This window comes from Camelus bactrianus, chromosome 5, assembly GCF_048773025.1.
Source record: "Camelus bactrianus isolate YW-2024 breed Bactrian camel chromosome 5, ASM4877302v1, whole genome shotgun sequence".
In the NCBI taxonomy this organism is placed as follows: Eukaryota; Metazoa; Chordata; class Mammalia; order Artiodactyla; family Camelidae; genus Camelus; species Camelus bactrianus.
In genome coordinates, this window is record NC_133543.1 from 41849875 (window position 1) to 41872672 (window position 22798).

General features: G+C 35.7%; 2 protein-coding genes across 3 annotated transcripts in view; one reads left to right on the forward strand and one right to left on the reverse strand.

Moving 5' to 3' along the window:
* The window catches only part of GALNT5 (polypeptide N-acetylgalactosaminyltransferase 5), a 40063-nt gene extending 24589 nt beyond the window's left edge, over positions 1 to 15474 (forward strand). The window contains exons 8-10 of the mRNA XM_010971328.3: positions 3238 to 3318; positions 6017 to 6178; positions 9425 to 15474. Of these exons, the coding sequence (XP_010969630.2) occupies positions 3238 to 3318; positions 6017 to 6178; positions 9425 to 9565 (384 nt within the window). The 3' untranslated portion in view covers positions 9566 to 15474. The remainder of the gene's footprint in view (positions 1 to 3237; positions 3319 to 6016; positions 6179 to 9424) is intronic.
* Positions 15475 to 18114: 2640 nt separating this feature from the next.
* Positions 18115 to 22514, reverse strand: ERMN (ermin). 2 transcript variants are annotated; one of them, XM_074363218.1, is made up of 3 exons: positions 22274 to 22514; positions 21535 to 21567; positions 18115 to 18685 (listed from the first exon to the last, which is right to left on the reverse strand). In XM_074363218.1, exons 1-3 carry the CDS (start codon positions 22512 to 22514, stop codon positions 18171 to 18173), a joined length of 789 nt encoding a protein of 262 aa, XP_074219319.1. In that variant the 3' UTR covers positions 18115 to 18170. The 2 variants fall into 2 exon arrangements, with proteins under 2 accessions (XP_074219319.1, XP_010969631.1); XM_010971329.3 differs by having other exon boundaries at positions 21535 to 21627.
* Positions 22515 to 22798: the final 284 nt, after the last annotated feature.

Below are 22798 nucleotides of genomic sequence, written 5' to 3' on the forward strand. Positions count from 1 at the left end.
TATTTCTTACTTAATTTATATTTACAAACATTCCCAGTCCTGTCTAATTTTCTCTCAGAGTTTCCTTTTTCTTCATGCAAAAGGTTCTTAAGCCTTGACCATCAGTAAGCTGCTCATTTAGGCCAAGTTTTCTCAGTTCTCCCTAAAAAGTAAATTGTACAAACCAACCTTTTCTGCCTAGCAAATCTCCTGATGACAAGGACACTTAGTAAGGTCATTCTCCTCAATGTTATAGGGAGATCCTGGAAGAGTATAAAAGAGAGGAAACTAGTCTGAGAATTTGTGATGTTTTTATAAAATTAACTGACAAAAAAAGTGTATGTAACCTGTTTGTATATAACACAATTGCCATATTTGTAGGTCAAAATGGAATAGTGGCTACTTCAGGTGGTTCAACCCATTTTTTCTTGGATAACTCATCAGGAAGAATACCTTGGGTTTAAATACTGTTCAAATAATACGCCTGCAAAATAAATTTATATTTTAAAAATTTGATTTCCCGGGCAGGATAAAATAAAAAGAAATTCTCACTGTAGTAATTTTTTCCTGTCCTAACAATCTCAGCAAGAGCATTGCTGAACTTTAACCACCAGAGGGAACTAAAAAACTACCTTTTGCCTCCTCTGTGAGGCTAGCCTGTATAATAGTTTCCATGAAATTTTTGAACAGCTCTCCTAATGAAACAGCCTTCTGCTGAACCCTGAGCTATAATACATCAAAGTGCAGAAAATGTTTTTTTAAATGATTTTAAACTAATTCTTTCTTTCTATTTTCCTCACTATTTGTTCCCTTCCTTGAACAAATTTTAATAAAGATATCTGCTCCCTTCTGAAGTAGCCAGTAGGGAGCATTATTATCAATTAAAAAAAAAGAAGAAGAAGAGGACCTTTCTCCAGGCAATTCAGAGTAGGGTTAACTAGACCATTACTTTGGATAGATAATTGTGCAATGTTCCAAGAAATTAAAATCCACAACTTTTTGTTACTTGCTCCATATTTTCTCTTCTTTCAACCTACATATTTAGGAAAGTTTGACTTTTTAAAAATAAGAATGAATCTTTTCTCACGAAACCAAAAATATTTGAAAGTAAGAAAGTGAAAGAACCTCACCAATAATTTATATTTATATTGGATTAAATTCTTAGCAAACAGCCTCTAGCCCAGTGTTCACCAATTCTTAGATAAACTGTGGGGAACTCCCACCTCCTAAGTTGGAAAATGAAATAACTCAAAATGGATAATTTAAAATTTATATACTTCCTGATTTAAAAAAAGATTGAAATGGTTTATAATAAAAGCGTGGATTCAATTTGTTTAAAAAATAAAAAGTGAAAAACCAATTCTAAAAACCATTCTTAATGAGATAATAACAATTCCTTAGCACTTCATAGACCATTTCTATATGAAGGAAAGCAGTTTCTCCCATAATTTCCAAAAGGAGGGAAGGGAAACAGATCTTCAGATGAAGCGGGGGACAGGGAGGCAAAGGATAGAAAAGTTTTCTCTCCTTCTAATGCCTTTCAGTGCTTGGAAGAAGGGATTGTGAGAAATAGCCACAAAGAAATCAGTTAATCAAGGGGTTCCCTACCACTGTTCTAAGCCCAGTTATTATTTATGCTGTCAAAAATCGTATCCCATGATCAAATGCATTTGGCAAACTCTCTTTCTATATTCCCTCTCAGGGCACCAAGCTAAAGAGTAACCTGCACTCAGGACCAAAAGTTCTGAGAAGTTCTGGATTAGGGCAATCTGTTTGGCAGGACTGAAGCTGAAGTTTTTAAAACTCATTTGAAAATAAGATATTTTCTGAATAATTCAGAAGTACAGGAGTTTCTATTTATTTCTTTTAAGATCCAGAGAACATTTGGGACCCCATTTCCTTTCTTTAAACTCCAGGATTTTTCTACCTTCGTGTAAGTCTATGTAACTCTCTTCTCCAAAGTTTGTGGTGGTTGATTCCTTCTGTGCCTTCTGACTGCTCCAACATATTGATTATCTTCTCCCAAATCTGTCATTTTACATTGCTGGGAGAATCTAGCTCCCCCTTTGCCTCTCTATGCTGATGGGTAAGTGGTTTTTCCCAGTACATCATTCCACAGAGGGTCTAACTTTTTAGCTTTCCATCTGAATGTGGAAGATCTCAGTTCCAACCCTCTGGCTTATCTGTGCTCAATATTGGTCCCCTGCTTATCAGTATCTGCAATTCTCCCTCTTGTTTTTAGTTTTTTTCTGCACTTTCTGGGCCCTGAAGATGTCCCTTACTTTCTTGCAGGAAAAGTTATCCATGCAAAAGTGAGGACCAACCCACTGAGCACTGTGTTTGTTATGAAGTGTGACAACTCTGTGAGCTACACAGCGCTCCAGAGTTAGAGCTCTGTGGTAGGCACCATGGAACCTGGAAGTTGTGTCTCTGGCAACCAAGACCTCCCCATTTCCCAGCACAGGGAGCTTTCCTGAGTGTAGACAGCTCTACACAGCTCTTCTAGAGATTTGAGAAGTCTAAATTGTACTCTTAACCCACCATCTCATTAGCTCTACCCAAAATGTCAAAGAGAGGAAGGGAATCAACATTTTTCCACATTGAATGGTGACTTATAGAAAGCCGTCTCCATGTTAGACCCTGTAAATCCATTAAAAACCTGGGGGTCTGCCAGAAAGTGCCTTTAAACTTGGCTCTGTATTAGCTTTAGTGACTTCCCTGTAATGAATTGTAGCTTGCCTGAGTCATTAGGAAGATTCTGACCAAGAGTCAGCTGGAATCCGCTGTTTTTGAAGGACTCAATTTATCCATGATTCAGTGCCTCAGCAATCAAATAGCTTGGAGGGGTCAGCCAGAGAACAGAGCCCAGAACTGCTGGTTTGATTAAATTGCAAGGATGTGTACTGACTTTTAATATATGCATCAGACAAACTTGAGACAAGAAAATAACTACATTTCATGCCACCTTTGCTCATTTCCTATTCAGCATTCCAGGCAAGGGTTAATTAAAAGCTTCTGTTTGTTGGCTCTGTGGCTGAATCACAGGCCTAAATTGACAGACTGAAGCTGTACTTTAGCAAGATTACATTATGTCTGTGTTACAGATAGCAACCAATAAAATCATACAGTGCAAAGTAATGCTAAGCTATTAACTTATCTTTTAACCTGATTATAGTTTCATATTCTGTGTTTACTGGATGTCCTGTTCTACTTTAAAATATTTTTTTCTTAATGCATATTTTATATTTTGTTTCCTAGCTTATTAATGTGGCCTTGAGTAAATGCATGTCCATTGAAAACACCACAGCCATTCTGGAAGACTGTGATGGGAGTAGCAAGGTATGCTGAGCGGGGTTTTCTCTTTCATAGTAGGTGCAGTTGATAGTTGGTGCAGGTGGAGTTGACAGATGCAGGGTATGACATGCTCCTCACTCACTTGAGAAATTCTCCTTTGCCCATAGTAACAATAATTAATTTCCAAATTTCTGTGTAATCATAAAGTTGGTGATAACAGGATCTACCTCTAAATGTAAAGACAGTGATTGAGGGCATAAAGGTGGATACTGTAGTCAGCCCACCAGGGAGCCAGTTCTGGTTCCATCACTTGTGAAAATGTGTTAACTACAAATTCCTTAACCCTTAGGTAAATGACAGTGATAATAGTGCCTACCCCAAAGCTGGTGTGAGGACTGAATTAGATAATGCACATGAAGCCTATAGAACAATATATAGAAGAAAATAAAGGGAATACGTATTTTAAAATAATTACTCTAAGGGACCAATTTTATTATCTGATTCCTATCCCCCCAGCCCCAGCCCCAGCCCCATTCCCCTACGCCTTAAAAGAATAATACAAATCACAGAATTCCTGATATACGGTAGAAAACTCTCCAGCAGAACTTTGACAAACTCACAGCACTTGGTTCAGTAGAAGGGGCAGGGCCAGGGAGAACAGAGCAGGGAGGGACTCTACAGGGCTGGAGAGGAGCTCTGAGTGAAGGCACCTCCCTCTCCATAATCTGTTTTCTACCCACTCTCATTCTGTGGGGACAGTTATCAGTTTGGGTACTAAATAGGACTCACAGGAACATCGATTCAGGCATTGAACTCAGTCCCCTAAGACAGCAGATAATTCTTTGATAGAGAAATTATTTTATGATGATAATCTAGGCTTGCCAAGACTTACTTCTCTGCTTGACTTAGAGATACTGCTTGTATTTTCAAGCAAATTCCATCTCTACCTCTTAATTCAAAGTTGCTACTAGAAAAAAAGTATTTTTGTCATCTCTGTTGATATAATTCAGCTATGGATTGTAAACTTGAAGCTAAGGGAATTCTTTCTTAACTAGGAAAGGAGAGACAGAAAAGAGAAAAGTGTCAAAACACAATTGAAAGAAATAATTTTCACTTATTAACAATTCAAAGAGGAAATAAAGTCATAAATCGTAAAAACAAAACCACAAGCAGCCCAAATTCTACAAAAGTAAAATATTAAATAATGCAGTCCTTCAGGACTGATCATTGTGGTGACTTTTTGTTCCTGATTAACCAGTATTTTATCTGAAAAATAACCTGGTCTCCATAACTACTGACTCTCCTGAGGGTATGCCAGGGGGCAAATGCCTTCCACAAACACCCATTTCCCTTTATGTCTTGTTACTCACTTTAGCTTCTGCTTCTTGTGGTTGATTTGAGTAATAAAAGGTAAAGGAACATGGACGAAGTTAACTTATTTTTGGCAGAATTAATGAGGCTTAATATTAAGCCAGTGACTACAGCATTCATCCAAAAATCTCAAAAGGACGAAGACCCTAGGATTGAAACACCAAACCCTATCCTTCACCTCTCCTAAAACATTACCTTAGTTACTAACTTTTCAACCAGTTGACATGTCCCTTTTCAAGGTAATTGTTAACTCTCTTAGTAGGCATAAAACTCCTTGTATTATGACATACATCCATGCTTCTCAAATTTAATGTGCACTCACATCATCTGGGGAATTTGTTGCAATGCGGATTCTGATTCAGGAGGTCTACAGTGGGCACTGAGATTCAGCATTTCCAACTAGCTCCACGTGTTGCTAATGTTGGTCCAGGGACTACCCTTTGAATGGGGAGTTCTAATATAGTAACATACTTGATAATCTAAGTTAAATCTCAATTATATTACAAATGATTCATTAGATAAACGTATTTAGATAGATTTTACCAGCAATTTTTTCTAATATGTTTACGTTGGCGCAAAACCACAAATTTCCCACAGACCCAGAGAATTAGAGTAAATTGACCAGGCAGATAGAACTAGATTGTAAAAAGCTGGAGAAAAATATTTATAAAAACTTAAAACATGGTTCCATTACCTAAATCAGTATTTATTTTAGACATTGGTGGCTCCTTAAAACTAGACTTCTCAAAGAGCAGTTCCTGGGAACTGGGGGATGCTAACACAGCACAACCTGGTGATTCCTTGTACTATCAGCAAAGAAAGATTTTAACCTTTCCTATAACAGAATAAAGCATCTAGGAGTCTAGTTGTCTAGATAGTCTTTAAAAAAAGAGGCACAATAATTTCCATCAAAGTGTTTAAGACTGTGACTTGAAACTCTCTGTAGCCTTAATGACTGGAGGCCTTACTCATGTGGTGGTTTGAATGTTCCAATACTTCATGCACTAGGGTTGTCTGGGATTCAGAACACCTTAAATGGCATCCATTTGCAGATATGTACTAATTGTACCAAATAATTTTGATTATCGCAACTAACACTTATTGAGGCCATACTGTCTGCACAACACTAGACAGACATTACCCCAAGTTTTTGAGAATGACACTATTGCTATCCAACTTAAAAATGAGATTAGACAGGGTAAATAATATGCCCATACTATCAGCATTGAAAGCTGCAATACCAGACTTTGAATACAAAACATTTGACCAGAGTGCCTGTATTCTTCAGCATTACTAACAAAAATGTTTGACAAAGCTGCTATTTGTGTTTTCTGCCTGAAGTGGCCTTCTCCTTAATTCATTTCTCCCACAGCTTCAACAATTTAATTATACCTGGTTAAGACTTATTAAACATGGAGAATGGTGCTTAGCTCCTGTCCCTGAGAACGGAGCCCTGAGGCTGCACCCTTGTGATAACAGAAACAAAGGGCTAAAATGGCTGCATAAATCAACATCAGTCTTTCGTCCAGAACTGGTAAGCAAAATATTTGCACCTCTTCCTTTCAACTTTCAACTAAATGGGACATAAAACACTCATTGTCAGCTTCCTCAATCAGAAGCTTTAAATGTGTTTGGGACAATAGAGGCAGTGTAAAAGTTCATGCAGAGAGATAAACAGATACTTTTATAAATTGTTGAATCTTTTAAAATTCCTTTTACAAAATGTATTTCAGATCAGTTATTTTATTTTATTTTTTAAAGTTTTATTTTATTTTTTATTGAAATGTTGTTTTCAATGTTAGTTTTAGGTGTACAGCAAAGCAATTCAGTTATACATATACATACATGTCTATTTTCCTTTTCATACTCTTTTCCATTATGTGCTATTATAAGAAATTGAATATAGTTCCCTGCACTACATCTATTTTATACATAATAATGTGTAGCTGTTAATTCCAAACTCCTAACTTATCCCTCCCCCGCCCTTTCCCATTTGGTAACCATAATTTATCTTCTATGTTTGTGAGTCTGTTTTTGGTTTGTAAATGGAATTTGTATCATTTTTATTTATTTTAAATAGAAGTCATCCAGTTCTTTCAGTTCTATTGCTATTATCATCTTTGTTTCTAAAAGTCATTTGCTTCAGTCAATTAACAATGCCTAAAGTAAGACTCACAGGCTAGAATCAATTCTCATTGGTTACCAGGAAATTTTATAGGGAGAGTATATGGGGAAGGCAAGAAACAGTGTGTTTCCCAAGAGTCCCGCACTTTAGTAGGAGTCCTGCCTTCCTTCTATGCAGAGACACTTTCTTATGCCCTCTGGTTCCCAGAGGCCTAGGCTCTAAACAGGTGCTGGAGCCAGCTCCATGAAACTTGCGGGAGCTGACTGTGTGCAGCTCTTGCCAACTTCACATTCACTGATGCCATGTTGGCAACTCGAAACCAGCCATGAAAGAAGTATTTACACCCATGCTACAAATCAGGGGACGTGTTTCCAGAGGTTCAATTGTTAATATTTACCAGAACACCCATGCTCCATCCTATTCACTCTCAAAGTCTTCTGATTTTCCCAATTATATTTTAACAGGATACAAAGCCATAAGCTTTGGTGTAGGATCTAGAGTAGCAGGAATAATCTCAGGCCGGCCTTCTCTAATTTTCTACTGTCTCACTAGCAGGTAGCCGCCAAATGTATCAAATGCACTGAGTATATGGAGACCAGCATTTTGCTCAGGGATGGCCCCAAAGCAAGCACACGTTTTTCCTTGGAGTACCTCTATTTTTTTTTGATATCACAGCCAGTGACTGTTCTCTGTATGACATTTTTCTTTCTGCTCAGGGTCAGAATTAGGACCTGAGCAAACAATTTCCAAACTCCTTCCCTATAGATCTTCCCTGTTATATTTCAGTTCCTTCTGGACATTTTTTTTTCCTCTTTAGTGATAGTGATCATTATTGAGTTATTCAGAAAAATTAGGAATTACTAGTATGTAAGCTGCTCATTTCATTTTGCATAGTGTTGGGAAAATCCATAAACATCTATTGAATAAATTACGTCCTAACTTTCTGCTTTCTGAACTCTGTGCCAAAGGGGAGAGAGAGAGAGAGAGAGACTGAGTTTGAAAATGAGAAAAAGAATACATTCCTTATCTTGAGAAGTGAATCTGTTACCAGAAAAGATTTCAGGCTGGTGAGAAAATATTTAGAAACATGCAGTCCTTAAATCACATAGGGTTTACTTATAAACTGGATTTGCTCCATTGAGAATTTATGCCTTTATAAGCTGATTTTTATATAGGACCAATTTTGGCCCCTCTAGTGGTAAGTGTAAAGACGGTAATTTAATTAAGATGGCAAAAATTAGAAAGTTGTTGTCCTACCTTGTTTGTGCCTATGACTTTGTACTTTGTAACATGTCACATAGTCACCTTCTGCCTTGGGTCCCCTTTTCATGCTGCTAGATGTCATGGAGATGAATATCTTGACAAGTATCGTTCTTCTTTTTTCAGTATTTTGGTAGTTTTCATACTAAACCTCCGAAGTTCCCTAAGACATGCAAGTCTTAAAAAACAAGAGAAATGGAGATTAAGACTATGAATAACAGGAGCATATCTCTTCTTTTAGAAAGCATCAGGAGTTGAGAGATTCATGGAAACAGGAAGGTGAATAATGAGTTTGACCCTGGATACCAAAGAGCCATTAAAATTATCCATTTCTAAACCTGCATTTAAAAGGTGTTCTCTGGGTCAGCCCCTCCCCTACCATGCCCTGGACTGTGACCACCTAAAAGGAAAATTCTTAAAAGTGGCATCTAGGATTTGGGGATATGGAATGTTCTTCTAGCTCTGATTTCCACATCACATGTCTTTTGTTGAGGATAAGTTATTTAGTTATGCCTTTACAACCCACCAGCAGAACACTGTAGATAATCCAGAATGATCTTCTCAACATGTCTCTTCTACCAAACCTTGAGCATACTCAGGCATCATATTTCCAATGTCCTACAAGGGTGACAATATGTTTTGTAACAGCATCTTTATAATAAATTATCATGAAGTCATCCTGTTTGATAAATTTTTAAAGCATGTCAAAACAACATATATATGATTAAGATAATCTTTGTCACAGTCATGGATAATTGAGAGGATTTATAGGTTAAGAAAAATTATAAAATCATGAGCAAGTTCTTAGTAAACTATCAACCATTTCTAGGAAATTCAATAAACATTAAGCAATAATAGAACTCTCTGAAATACCTTTGATTTTTTTTCTATTTATATCTGGACTTTCTGGACATCCTGGACATCAAACACCTGTACTATCAGAGATTATGGTAGGGAGCTCATAAAAAAAATACATCCTGTCTAGCATTTTGTATTCCAAATTTGCATTCTAAGGCATGCACTTAAATTATCTAACTCACTTTTTGTGATGGTGTGTGTTTTTTCTTTATCACCATCAGTGAGAGAGCCAGCCATCAAATATAATAAATTCCATCTGGAATTACTTCCTTTAAGTAATACAGTTATCAGCCATATTATCAGAAAATTCATCTTTTGCTTTCTTAGAAATTAAAAGTTTTGTAGTTTGAAGAGTATAAGAACTGAGTTTGAAACAGAGACAAATTTAATAATTCCTAAATCCCATGTTTGTGTTACTAATTTAGTTCAGGAGAATTACTAAGAAATCAAAAATAAATTTTTTTTGGTTTTCATTTCCTTACATCACAATTGTCACATTTAGTCTGTAGCTCATTCTCAGATCCCCTTTCTCTCCAGGTGAATCACATTGTTTTTGGAAACCATCATCAGTTGCTATGCTTGGAGGGAAATTTTTCTCAGAAGACCCTGAAAGTTACTGCTTGTGACCCAGTGAAGCCATATCAAAAGTGGAAATTTGAAAAATATTATGAAGACTGAAGAAGAACTGATGTTTTTATCTATAAACCCACTAGACACTGTGAAAAATGATGGTGAACTTGGTGACCGTATTTCTCCATGGTAGTTTAAAATTTTCAAAATTAGTAACATTTGAAAGAAAGATTTTAAAAAATAACAATATTTGAGATACCAAAAGTTAACTCAGGGAAACAGTCCAACATTGGACTGGAGTCCTTCTTTAGCACTAGGTAGCCTTTTGAATTGCCTGGTTTCCACTCTGTGCTGGAACTCAGCCTGCAAGTTTCCCCATGCCATCTAACAGGTGACCAGAAATGAAGATGAAAGTACTTGAAGAAGCACTCATGATGGCTGAGTTTGATAATAACCAGCTCTTTTGGTCCACAAGTAGGTATAATCAATTAGAACCTGGTCCTTTATTTGCTATTTTTTCATAAAAAAAAAAAAAAAAAAGAATATCACTTGAGTTCCTAGGCTAACAGTCCTCCAAACACACAGCTATCACCTTGGTGAAATCTCTCCTGACTACATGCATGTTTACCTAACAGTCTGAAATAGCCTTGATACACTACTCCTTGATGGCAGGGTTTTGATCTAGATGACTGCGTAATGTTTTTCCCAGTCTGAGTCAGTGGAAAAATTTTTTAAGTGAGGAAGTCAAATGCTTATTCAATTCTAGATATGGATGTTGTTTCCATTTGTTTTGTGCTTTTAAACTGCACTTTAAAAAATGGCCACACTAGTAACTTCTAGACTTACCGGGATATTAAAAAAGAAAGAAAAAATGCAAAGAAATAGAGGCTGGATCACAGCACACCATAGTAACCAAATACATTTAATTATTGAACGTACTCTAACATAGAACCGCATAAAAGGAGTTGAAATGAATGAAGCAGAAATAGAGCACTGAAAAATACTGAAGTTCTTTTATATGAAAATACTACTTTAGATTCAGCAGCATTTGCAGGCATGAAGTGTGCTAAAAATGGGCTCTAAAAGATCTCAAGGTAGAAATACAGTGAAGGTACATAAAGAAAGGGGAAGAGAATGAGATAACAACATTTAGGAAGAGAGTTAAGAAAAATTGTCCTAGCCTTGGCAAAAACAAGAAAAGGATCTGGCATCTCTATGGGGAGAGAAAAGAATAAAGACCCAGATGTGGACCTAATGATAACACTGATGAATTCTGGGAAATTTCCAATATTTCTTTAATCAAAGTTGAGTCCCTAATCTTAGGTATGCCAATACTTAGGCATACCAGACAGTATCTTAGAAATCCTAATAGCCTTACATTCATTCATTTTGTTAAGAAAATTGATCCCCAGAAGACATATTACCTGTCTAAAAATCTCAGGCCAGTTAGTGAGAGAATCAGGACTGGAATTTGAATCTCTAGAGCCAGGGCCACAAGTTTGAACAAATCAGTTCCACAACATTCTTCAGAAAGAGACACGTAAATCTATTGGTTGGGGTTGGATCTCTGGAGGATAATCATGCTATATGCTTGTTAATATAGTTTTAAAAATCTGTGTGGTTGAGCTGATGGTAAAACTGGGCATCTTTAGTTCTGACTTCCTATTTAAAATTTAATTTTAACCTCCAATTAATTACACAAAAGCAGAGAAATTGCTAAGAATTGGAAGGGGAAATAGTTTTGCATATTTGCATTATATTTGAGATGTTTTATTTAAATAACTGACATTGCAGATGAGATAAGAGCATGACTAGAAAATGAGATAATTCTTTTCAAAACAGAGCCATGTAGGAGATAAAACACAAGTCAGTTGCCAGAGGACTAACTGAATTGCTAACCAAACTAATTATGCTGGATGCCTCATGGAGTTCTTCGTGTAGCTGAAAAATGTTAAAAGGTTTTCTGCCAGTCTAAAGAATCTCTTTTTACTCAAAAATAGTTTCTACCAAAAATGTCAACTCTATCCAGAAAAAAATGAATTTTTGGATATACTTACCTTTGGGTACACCAGCTAAAGAAATTGGAATTTTTTTTTCCTCAAAAGAATCTTTTGTGGTCTGTTCAGTGTTCTTTAATCTGGGCTTTACCTTGATATACTTATTATGTGAGGTTATATTTGAATCCATATTGTGAACATAACAAAGAACTGTTTTCATATATCACATATTTATTCTTGGGTAGAATTTTTAAAACAGCTTTTACAATGTCTTTACTCATTTACTCTAAGAAGCAAGGAACTAATCAGTAGTTAGGAATCTTAAGGACCTAACTTTAAGAGTGTTGACTAATTGTGAAATCTACTATTAACATTTTTTAAAGCATTGGCCTCTGATTTTTATTTTCAGAAAACTGTAATAAATAAATATAAATAATAAATAAAATACTTCTAGGTCTTCTGGTACTTCTAATGATAGACCCTTGGATGGGACACATTAGGGTCCTAATCAGCCCTGAGTTCAACAGGGAGCTCTGTTCTTGGGGACATCAGAGTTCTCCCTGGATTACCTTACGATATTGCATTTTCTTAGAAAAATGTCTATGCATGTTGTTACCTTGAACACAAGCATAGTTGATAATATTTTACAGAACTTCTTTGATCAAAAACTAATTTACCAAACCACCTGAGTGCTTCTGAGCCTTCCAGCTTGCACAATCCCTTTCTCTTTTTTGACAGATACTCAGAGCTTTCACCATGTTCTCTTGAAGGATGACACAGCTGTTGGTACAACTGTGTTTTACTACCAGCATCAAATTTTCTCAATTCGGCTTGCTGACATTCAAATAGTTGTCATTCACAAGGGCAAAAACCACCAGCACGTGCCATGATCATGATGAATTGTTAGTTTTGCACACTAATTTGGAAATACTCTTAGTTATTAAAACTAGAATCACCTTAGGGATTATAGAGAGGCAAAGATACCAGTTATAGTGTATAGGAATTCAATTTCCCCAGCCAACCTTGAATTCGTGAATGGCTTAGAATGATTTTCAAGGGGCTCTCCTGCAAAAGAATGGGACTGAGGTGCACCAGACTGTACCATCTTTATTTGTTGTAATATCTTTAACTTCCACATTCAAACACAGGAAAGAAATTATGTCTCAGATAAAAGCCTCAAGATCCTAGATAAAAAAAAAAAAGGAAGTTACAAGGCGTAAAAGGAAAAGAGATGAGAACTTTTGAGTACCTACTATGTGCTAGGCACTTTTTACGCCACACCTCACTATTGTGCACAACTCAGTGAGGTGGGTCTCTTTTTCCTCATTATGCAGACGAGAAGGATGGCTGAGAGGGATGTCTAAAGTCATGCTACCAGTAAGAGTTAAAACCCAGATTCCATTTTATCAGGCAGAAAAGAAAAGAAAGGAAAAAAGGAAAGGAAAGGAAAGGAAAGGAAAGGAAAGGAAAGGAAAGGAAAGGAAAGGAAAGGAAAGGAAAAGAAAGGAAAGGAAAAGAAAAGAAAAGAAAAGAAAAGAAAAGAAAAGAAAAGAAAAGAAAAGAAAAGAAAAGAAAAGAAAAGAAAAGAAAAAAGAAAAACCAAGAGAGAGCCACTTTCACTACATCATGCTGCTATGATTCTTCAATTCTTCTTTTTTTTTCTCTAAGTAGGGCAGTCAACTCAGGTGGGCTTAGTTAAAATCCCTTGGTTATGGACTCAAACCTCTTTGGTCTCTCTCTTGGATGTTTTATAGACAGGAAATAGAAGCTGCATCCCTCTCTGTTAAATAACTGAAGTGTAGGCTTAAAAATAGCTATCTTCACACACTTCACAGTGGTCTATCCACTTGACTTCATGCAGGACATACTCTTTTCCATTTCCTAGAACAAGTTTGAGAGGGAGAAGTGAACACAGAGACTGCTTCTCTGTGAATAAAATTACCAACTCTTTGTCCCTCCAACCATTAATCAAAGCTGATAGATTGCTCAATTCGAACAGCGATGGGAAGTGAAAAATTTCAGTCCTTTAATTTAAAACACAAACCAAGACACGTAACTTTCACTTCACTGTGTACATTGTCACCATAGTGCTTTCACAATAACTTTTCCATAAAGTCACTCAACAATTGTTATGAGTCAAGATGCCTTGAAATGAGAAAAGGAATGCTAACCAGTTAATGTACACAAACACTTATCTGTGGCAAATAGCCATTCCATGGACAGGTTTGAATAAGCCACATAAAGTATTATCTACTCCTGATGAGGTTTAATGGATGGTATTTCAGGTGCTGGTGGTGTCTGTATCTAAAAGAAAGGAGAAAAAAAATACCATTACACTAAGCAGGTTAGGTTTTCAACCTAATGGGTTAACTAATAGTTACCACTGCAAATTAGGATCTCTTTGCAAGTTTATGGGAATTTTTGCTTTGCAAAAACATAAAATTCTTATTTTCCAGCAAATAGAGCTTCTTCTAACATGTTGAGTTCCTAATGACAACAGCTGCCATCAAATAAGTAACAAATAATTTCTTTGAAAACAAAGTTTTTCTATTTTGCTATTAATAGATTTTTCTTAGTTAAAGGATATTGGTCATAAATATCTATATAAAGTCTTTATACTAGATATTTAAACTAAAATTTTTGATAGCATAGACTACTTGACCATTCAAAATATATATGTATGCATGTATCTACACATATATACATATACAGGTGTGGATGTGTTTCTATATTTTATGCTTTGAATTGGGAGAAAGTAAAACCAAGAGTTTTTACTAATAAAGAAAATTATGACATTAAGACATGTTTTTTGATATTTTTAACCCTCTTTTAAGTGCATAGCTTCATCTGCATCTGGCCTTCTGAACGAAATAACCTATATGGAATTTCACTCTGTGTATTTTTCTCCAGACTTGAAAGAAGTAAACAAACTCTAAATTATAAATGATCAGGATGCTTGTTAGGTTTAGGTTTATTCACATGCCTTAATTCTTCTCCTTCAAACAACTGCCCAAATGTTACTAGTTTTATACGTATTAGCTATAAGAGGTAGGCATAAAAACAAGAGAAGGCAAAATTTAAATTAGTGAATTTTGCTATTGATTACCTGAAAACATTTTTTTAAGTTGGAAAACCAGATTAAAACTATGGAGTAGTAAGGAATTTGGAGTAAATCTGAACATTTTTAAGTGCCCAATTTTTCTGCCGCTGACCAACTGAATTTATTACAAAGGGATCAAATATGTAATTTAAAGTTCCTAAGGAAAAATTCAAATTACTTGCCAAATTCATTTCCAAAAGTTTTCCAAGCTGGCAGTTTATTACAAACTTCACTTGATTTTGTACTTTCCCATGTATCTGTATAATTTCCACTGCTCATTATTACCTGTGTCATTGTCTTTATGTTGATTGTATAGCCTACTCACCTTGTGTTCTTCATGAGCTGTTATACACATTTTGGTATTCATATTTATTATGCTATTGTTTAATATTTTAATATTGGCAAATGTTATAACTTCTGACATTATTTTTTATAGCCCTCTTGTTTTTATAGAGCAATGAAAGTTCAGGCTTTAAAAGAAGTAGTGGCTTTCTCATATGGTCAAATGTATTTCTTTTTTATGATATGCTGGGTGTTTTATTTCTTTCCATAATTCTATATTATTACTTATTTTAAATGTTTTTTTCTATCATTTTGAAAAACTTAAATATCCATTCTACATTTGAAAATGTGCCAAAAGTGCGACCCCATGTAAGTATGTAGAATCAATTACTGTAAAAATGTCAGCATAGTTTACTGCAAATGTATTACCTTAATGGCTACAAATACATATACACATTTTCAAGTTGTTGCAATTAAGATCCATCTGAAACAATGGCTCAGTTCCTGTAAAAATAATAGAAATGTTTCATGAACATTACATATCTAGCCACCAGAATTTTTTTGCAATTTCATATATAATCATTTAAGACCTTTTTGAAATAAATAATGCAAATGAATTAAAATAAATTTTCTCTTGATTTCTGAAGCACTATTTATTGATAGTCTTAATAGCTGCTGATATGCAAGGGTCTTTCTAAAATTTAAAAGGCAGCCGAAGAAAATAAAGTTTAGACTCCAAAATCAAGGACACAAATGTTTGAGAGCAAGTCAGACACAGCAGCTCTTTATTTAAATTGTTAAAAAAGAAAAAAAAAACAGGTAGATAGAGTCTGATATATTCTATGTCTTCAAAGTTAGCAGTATATTGAAGGTAAGTTTTATATTGACAGAGAAATAGATCTGTTGTTACTTCCTGTTTACTCAGCATCTAAGGAAAATAAAAAGTCATGTAAGAAACATCAGCGTTCTCCTAATAAATCAATTCTCCCTCCTACCAGGTACCAGAGTCCTTCTTCCAGCCCTAAGCTTTGAATCATAAAAGCAGGAAACCTTCATGTGTAGTTACCAGTTTGTGTTCCTAACTGGTCCCATATGCTTTTCAAATAAGCTGAATATTTCCCATGCAATCTGAATCAGACTCACGTCTTTTCTAGGTTACAAAGAACCAAACAGCCACCCATCACCATCATGTTTCTTATGATCACTTAACTCTGTGGCCTTATTGCAAGATGGCAGCATCGGGCAATGGGCATAAATGCCACAGAATAGAGCTCTTTTGCAAGTACATTGCCTCATCCGTAAGCATTAAACACTCAATCATTGAACATACCCTGAAATAGTCTTTGGTGACAGAATCTTGTTCATAGTTGGTTAATCATCTGGTAAGAGCACAAAGGTAAAAAGGCCAAGATTACTACGGGTTGGAGCTCCAGAACAGCTAGTTGCTTGGGCCACAGACCACCCACCTATCTCACATTCCACAGGAATTCACCACCTCTGCTGAAATAATTCAAAATACAGGCTCTGTTGATGGTAGATCACCATGGTCCTGTTCCATGACAGATAACACAATACTGTGCTTTAGAGTTAGGTAAAAACCTGTAGGTAGAGGTCATCAGTAATCCAAAAAGAAAGTAGGTTGTCCAGGTGGAAAGATTTTGAGGATCTAAATAGACAGGTAATTGTCCTAGTGCATCAATTTTCTACCTAAGTTTATCAATAAAGACCTGATTTCCCCAGCTTTACTCTGAAAACTTGCATTGTAAAGAATGAAACCTATAGCTTCGATCAAGTAAGTGTGACAGACTTTTACATGGTCAGGTTGCAAAGTATCTGTTTGAAAGAACAAAAGGAAAAAGAATTCAAAATTGAGCCTCATAAACACTAAATAATAGTAATTGATACTGTGGAAACATATTATATGACAAGAATTAAAGAACTTGCCTTTAGAATGTGTTGGATTTGTTACACGTAAATAAGCAATAATCTAAGAAGGGCTAACCCAGGGTTTTTCACAAAATGAAAAATAAATAAACAAAGGGTTGAATAGTACAATGAAGACTGTATTACATTCAGACAATAAGGAATTGTCTTTTCATTTTCAGGGCCAAAAAATGTCTTTATCTGCGGTGACAGAAAGCTTAGGGTAATATATATAGAAGCATGAAATGAAAAATTATGGATCTAAGAATATAAATATAGATTCTCCCTTTTCATAAATATTCAATACATTATTTGACACATTGGTTTGAGTGAAGCTTCACAAGCACAATTTTAAGCATCTTGATTTGGGCTGAGGTCCAGTAAATTATATATTCCCCAAAACCATCAGAGCTTTCTCACTAAAAATACATGCTCACACTCTACTTTGAAAATATTCTAAGATAATTATTTCCATTTTCATAGTAACTAGTACAGTTATGACTAGAGTTGTCTCAGGTTTCTAAGGAAAGAAAATTATTCTGAGATACTGTTAATAAGAGAAAGTGTAGTAATAGAGAGGGGTATTTTCTTAAAATTGTGTTAAAGCTGTCATTTTCATGTTTAATGATTTTTAACTGTGCTAGACAAGATTTTATTTATATTCACAGAAATAAACTATCTGCTATAACTCTGTAGTCTATTGCCCACCAATCTTTTTAGCCCCTCCCTGTAGCAACTTCACAATGGATTTAATTCATCTTGAGAACATAAAGGCAACATTTAGTAAATAGAATTTTCCTGACAATTGCTCAGTCCTTCTAGTGAGAATATTCAGTGAATGGTAACACCTAGGAAGGAGGCCTGTACAGAATTTCACTCTGTAGATGCCAAGAAAAACAACTTAAAATCTTTTCTGAAGATAATAGGAGAGGCAAAATATTTTGGAAAGTTTATTGCCAGAGTCTATAAAACCATGTTTAAAAGAAAGAGAGATTTAATACCAGGCTTTCTATCACCCTCAGTGTACAGAAGAAAGACACTAAAAGAAACACATTTCATTTCAAATAGTCCTCTTTCATTTGACAACTACAATTCCTAGCATTACTACTTTTAAAGCCAAACTTTTAAATGCCAGCTTCCCCTGCAGTGCTGGCCATTTAGTGCTTATCACATAGGTCTATATTAGTGAAGTTTTAAAAAGCAAATGTCCAAGAGTGAAGCTTTTTGATTTGAGGTTATCAGACTGGATTTTTGTCTATGGTTATTTTCACATTATTCTACAGTGAAATAGAGATTAAGCTTCCACTTCTTTAAAGGGGATGACTCAAAGAAGGCGTACTAAGATGCATCTCGGGAAAATAAAATTAGCTTTTGCTTTAGTGGGTGTGAGAAGCTCTCAGTTCCAGTTAGTTTATAAATGCATCATAGACTCGAATTCATCAATTCTTTGCTTGGTGTTCCCCTTTCTGATTTTCCGATAGGATATTGTGTTGTATCTTGAATAAGCATTTCTGGAGATGTCACTCTTCTTCTCGAAGGTTGGCTGCTCATCTGGTGTGACAGGTTGGGAACTGGGGCTGCTCAGGGGGGAGTCCTCACTTGCATCAACTTCCTCTTTTAATTGAGAACCCACTTCACCTTTTTTCTTAAATTCTATTACTCGAACTTCATCTTCATCATCTTTGCAATTATCATCATCATTAATTTCTTCATCCCAAACTTCTTGCTCTTCATCATGCTTAGAATATAACACATCAACTTGGCTAGGTTTCCGGAATCCTAACCATTCAATTTCAGTTGCCTGATGAGTTTTGGTCTTCAGATCCTCATCTTCTCTCTCTTCTAGAGGTTGTTCAGCAATTCTTCCTTTCTGTCTACTTATTTCTTGGTTACTACTCCTCAAAGGAATCTTCTCCCACTGATGCCCTGTAGCAAAATTAAGTGGTAGTTGAGATGTACAGAGATTCCAAAACACTCAGATATTCTCCAAATTATATTTCTGGACAATCATTTTCCAACATGTGATTTATGGGATATTGTTCTGTGGGTTACTAATATGTTTTACACAATAAAACAGGTTACACCATCAAATTAATTTGGAAAACACTGCATTAAACACAGTTAAGTAAGCATCTTCAGAATCTATCCAAGCCTTTTAAATGCTAATGAATATTAGCATCCAAATAAGTCAGCAACCCAGCTTCACTTGACTCTGGAACTTTTTTGTTGCGAATTACTGTCTCTAGTGAGACTGGTATTCCCTGAGACACACTTAAAAAATCCTGTCTAGGCTATCATGACTGGATTTGTAAACATATGAAAAAATATTTGGACCTATCTTCTACACACACACACACACTCCCCCCACCTCCATGTACCCCTCAAGGAAAATTAGAAAAATATCTCACAGTGACAAAAGGCTTTCTTCCAATAGTAAAAACAACGACTGCCAATGACTGGTCACACTCATAGTAGCAAATTCAGTATTTGCCACCACACTTGTCAGAGTTGTCCTAAAGTACCAGCTCAGAGGAGGGGCAGGGAACAACAGATGGTCAAGAGTCATATGCTGGGCTAACAGAGGCACAGAGCCCACCAAAGGACATACAATATAGTCTAAGGTCTGATTTCCAAACAGCCAAGATTTAAAAATCATGTTGAGGTCCTATCAACATAGTGCTAGTTTAGCCTATTGTTTTAAGCATGTCCTTAATTAACTCAAATTTTTGGTACCATATAGGGACTCTTAAAAGGCTTAATTCATTGCAAACTTTACACTTTTCAAACAGGTCATATCAGCATATCCTCAATAATATTTATTGAGCATGCTAAAATGAATTAGTAATAAGACAGCAGAGGCTATTCTCTGGGCTTTCATTCCTAAAGGACTTCTGTGGGAAGCTTCAGACTGAAGTTGCTTGACTCAGGGTTGTGTTCACTATTCCCTTTCAACACCTTAAGAGTCTTTAAATAAAGTGAGAGGCACCGTTCCTCTTTGCCCTTCTTCATAATTTCCTATTTGCACTGAAAGGAGTTCACAAGTCCATTTCCATCAAAGATTTTTCATTCTCTTCTTATTTTTCCCCCAACTATTGGAATCAGATAGTAAACTTACACAAAGAGACAGATGTGAAGATGGATTATTACCCCTCACTAGTTGTTCACCACTCCTATCAGGTCACTGGCATCCAGTCAATATTCCTTACATTATAACTAAAAGTACACATTAGAATGTTTGCTATAATCTTAAGCTTTGTGTTGTTTTCTTTTTTTCCCCACAAGAACCAAAGAAACTGATCTTTTTGCTCATATTCATGACTCAGGCATGGAGCTGTCATGCATGAAATAACTTCTTGAATTTAAATTATAGATTTTTTTCTCAATATTTTTAGCATCTTCCTGTTTTTCAGTCTAGGAGTATTCTCTTTGGAGACTTTATAGCTGTTTGCCACTGTGGGAATAAAAGGCACCAAAATGTGTTCTTCTCCCCTATAGGAGAAACGTATGTTCTACCAAACACAAAAGGATTCCTGCAGGGAAAAATTCACCCTGAGACTATCGACTTTAAAAATCCAGACTGCTTTTATTCTTTATTTAATAAAAATAAAAGATCCTAGAAAACTATTGTCTCCTGGTCAGAAATCTGAAAGGGGCTCTAGATGAAAGATCGAGATTCTGCCTCAGAGAGTTTGCTTACTCACTGGAAGCAGAAGGGTTAGGGCAAAGAGGTTACTTAGCCCATTTCATGGGGCTTACGTCTCATAAATAACCTGTGAAAGTGTAAGAGCATGACAATGACTGTTGCTTAATACATTCTTCCTTGAGTGACTACACAGTAGACCACTGTGTGTAGTCAGCAGGCAGTCTGAGAGGTGTCCAGGCAGAGTGAAAAAACCCAGGAAACTGCCAATCACATCCATGTCCACCTTGACATCTGCTATTTTATGTGATGTTCTAATATTTCAACTGATAATCTCTTCAATGTTTTGTTTAAGTTACCAACTAAGCTAAATTGCTTAGGTCTACCAAGCTGACTTCAATTTCGAGATAAGATGTTTATGGCTGCTAGAGAGGAAATGAATGATAAATTAATAGATTTTTATCCTGTACTCATTTGGAAATTGTTTAAATGTAGATGTCTCCTTAGAAGAGAAGTCTAAGAGATTTTGTGTCTCTTAGACTCTTGAGTTTCTTTGAAAATAATACAGTCCCTTAAAAATCAATGTCCCTTCTATTCTCTCATTTTCTGAAAGAATAAATTAAAATTAACTTCATCATCTGGAAGATTTTTTTTTGACAAGAATTAGGTAACCATTTTGTGCTTACATCAGAGGTTTAGAATTTTCCTATAAAGCAAATAAATTTATAAGATCTATTTTAAACTGTATGTCAATGGCAAACTTTTAGGATAAACCCATTTTTGAAGCATTTACATTTTGCAAGGTGCCTAACATAGACTTGAAGACACTAAATCAAAAAGAAATGTTAATGTAGTGAAATAACTTATTAAGACGCAGGTATCATATCGTCTAGTCAAAGCATGCCAATCAGTTACACGGATCCACGCCATCTCAGTCTTGAAGGGTCTGTAATGCTTTTAAGGTGGAATCCACAGATAAGTCCAGACTCCCTTATCTGCCTATAGCAGCTTTGAGCTTTTGAAGGTGTTGCCTGGATTGCTTTTTCAATACCATACTCATGCAACATCCCATGCAAAAACTGTTTTCCATGTCCAGTCAAACAGTTTCTGTGTACAAAATGGAAGTTCCTCTTACCTCCTCTGAATGTCATTTCATCAACAATTGTTTCTTGGAGAGAAAGATCTGTGATAGCCTTATGAACAATATAGAGATTCTCTTCTGGTTTTTCTGGGGAAAAAAATCCACAAGATTAATATTTTAACATTTAATTAGTTTAATATAAATAAATTACCAATTTAGACTCTAATTAGGTAGATGTCTTTGATTTTTTAATTGTGATGATTAAAAATAACTATTTCACTCTTTGAACTCATTTCTTCATTGGTTACTTTTATTTATAATGATAACCTCCCATTTTTTAATGTCTACACGAGGTATATTACCATGAATTCAGAAATTTTCTGCTATATTTAGAAGAAAAAGTTGAATTTCTGAATTCCCTTTAATCAAACAGTAATGTTCATATAATAATAAATGACAGTAGTTAACATTTAACCAATACAGTAATTTTTGCAACAATTCTACAGATGTTGGTACTATTATTCTGCCTTCTTCTAGTGGGAAAACTAAGGCTTCAGGAGACTGAGAAAGTTCCCTAGAGTCACAGAGCTATCAAATAAATAAGCCTGGATTTTACCCACGGCAGAAGTTAAGTCCTTATGCTATGCAGGCCCGTAGAATAAGGCATCACATTAGGGCATGGATGAGGGTGGGAGGGTGTGCAGCTTATTCCTGTCATAACAGTTTATCCCAAGACTCCTGAGTGAGTTTACAAATCAAATCAAGCAAATTAGAGAGAAGGAAAATGCTTTACCTTTTAGAATCTTCTCATCCATAGATGAGTTGAGCAGTATGGTCCCTTGTAATTTTTCACTTTTCTCCCGATTTCCTCCGGTGGGTATATCTTCAAGACTAGGTTCCACCCTGCTGTATGATGGGGCACCATCCACATCAGCGGCTTCCTCAGTGATTTTAGTGATTTTTTGTTGACCATTTTCAGGTGGTGTATCTCCATTATACTCAACCGGACTGAATGTCACTGGAACATCTGTCATGATGTACAGTTTAGTCTCACTTGGAGAGAGCTTTGGGGAAGACCCTTAATAAGTTCTCTTGCCTTTAAATCCTACAGTTCAAACTCTTACTCTAAGAGTACAGATTATTTACTTTAGTACATAATAACTAGCTTCTTTTCCTAAAGGTGTCCAGATGGAGCTTAGAACAAAAGTAATAGAATTTGTCAGATTTGCCACCAACCCATGCGCAAGAATCCAGCCAATCACCACCTTCTTTGCTGTTTAGCAGTCCCACTTGCACAATTAATGGCAGCCTTTTGATC

What these genes read in the sequence shown, in the direction of transcription:
- ERMN (XM_010971329.3), bottom strand. Translation starts at nt 22,514, where the DNA reads ATGACAGATGTTCCAGTGACATTCAGTCCGGTTGAGTATAATGGAGAT. An exon ending in GGATGAGAAGATTCTAAAAG is followed by an intron (nt 21,628 to 22,273) that starts GTAAAGCATTTT and finishes TTTTTTCCCCAG; the next exon opens with AAAAACCAGAAGAGAATCTC. An exon ending in TGAAATGACATTCAGAGGAG is followed by an intron (nt 18,686 to 21,534) that starts GTAAGAGGAACT and finishes ATTTTGCTACAG; the next exon opens with GGCATCAGTGGGAGAAGATT.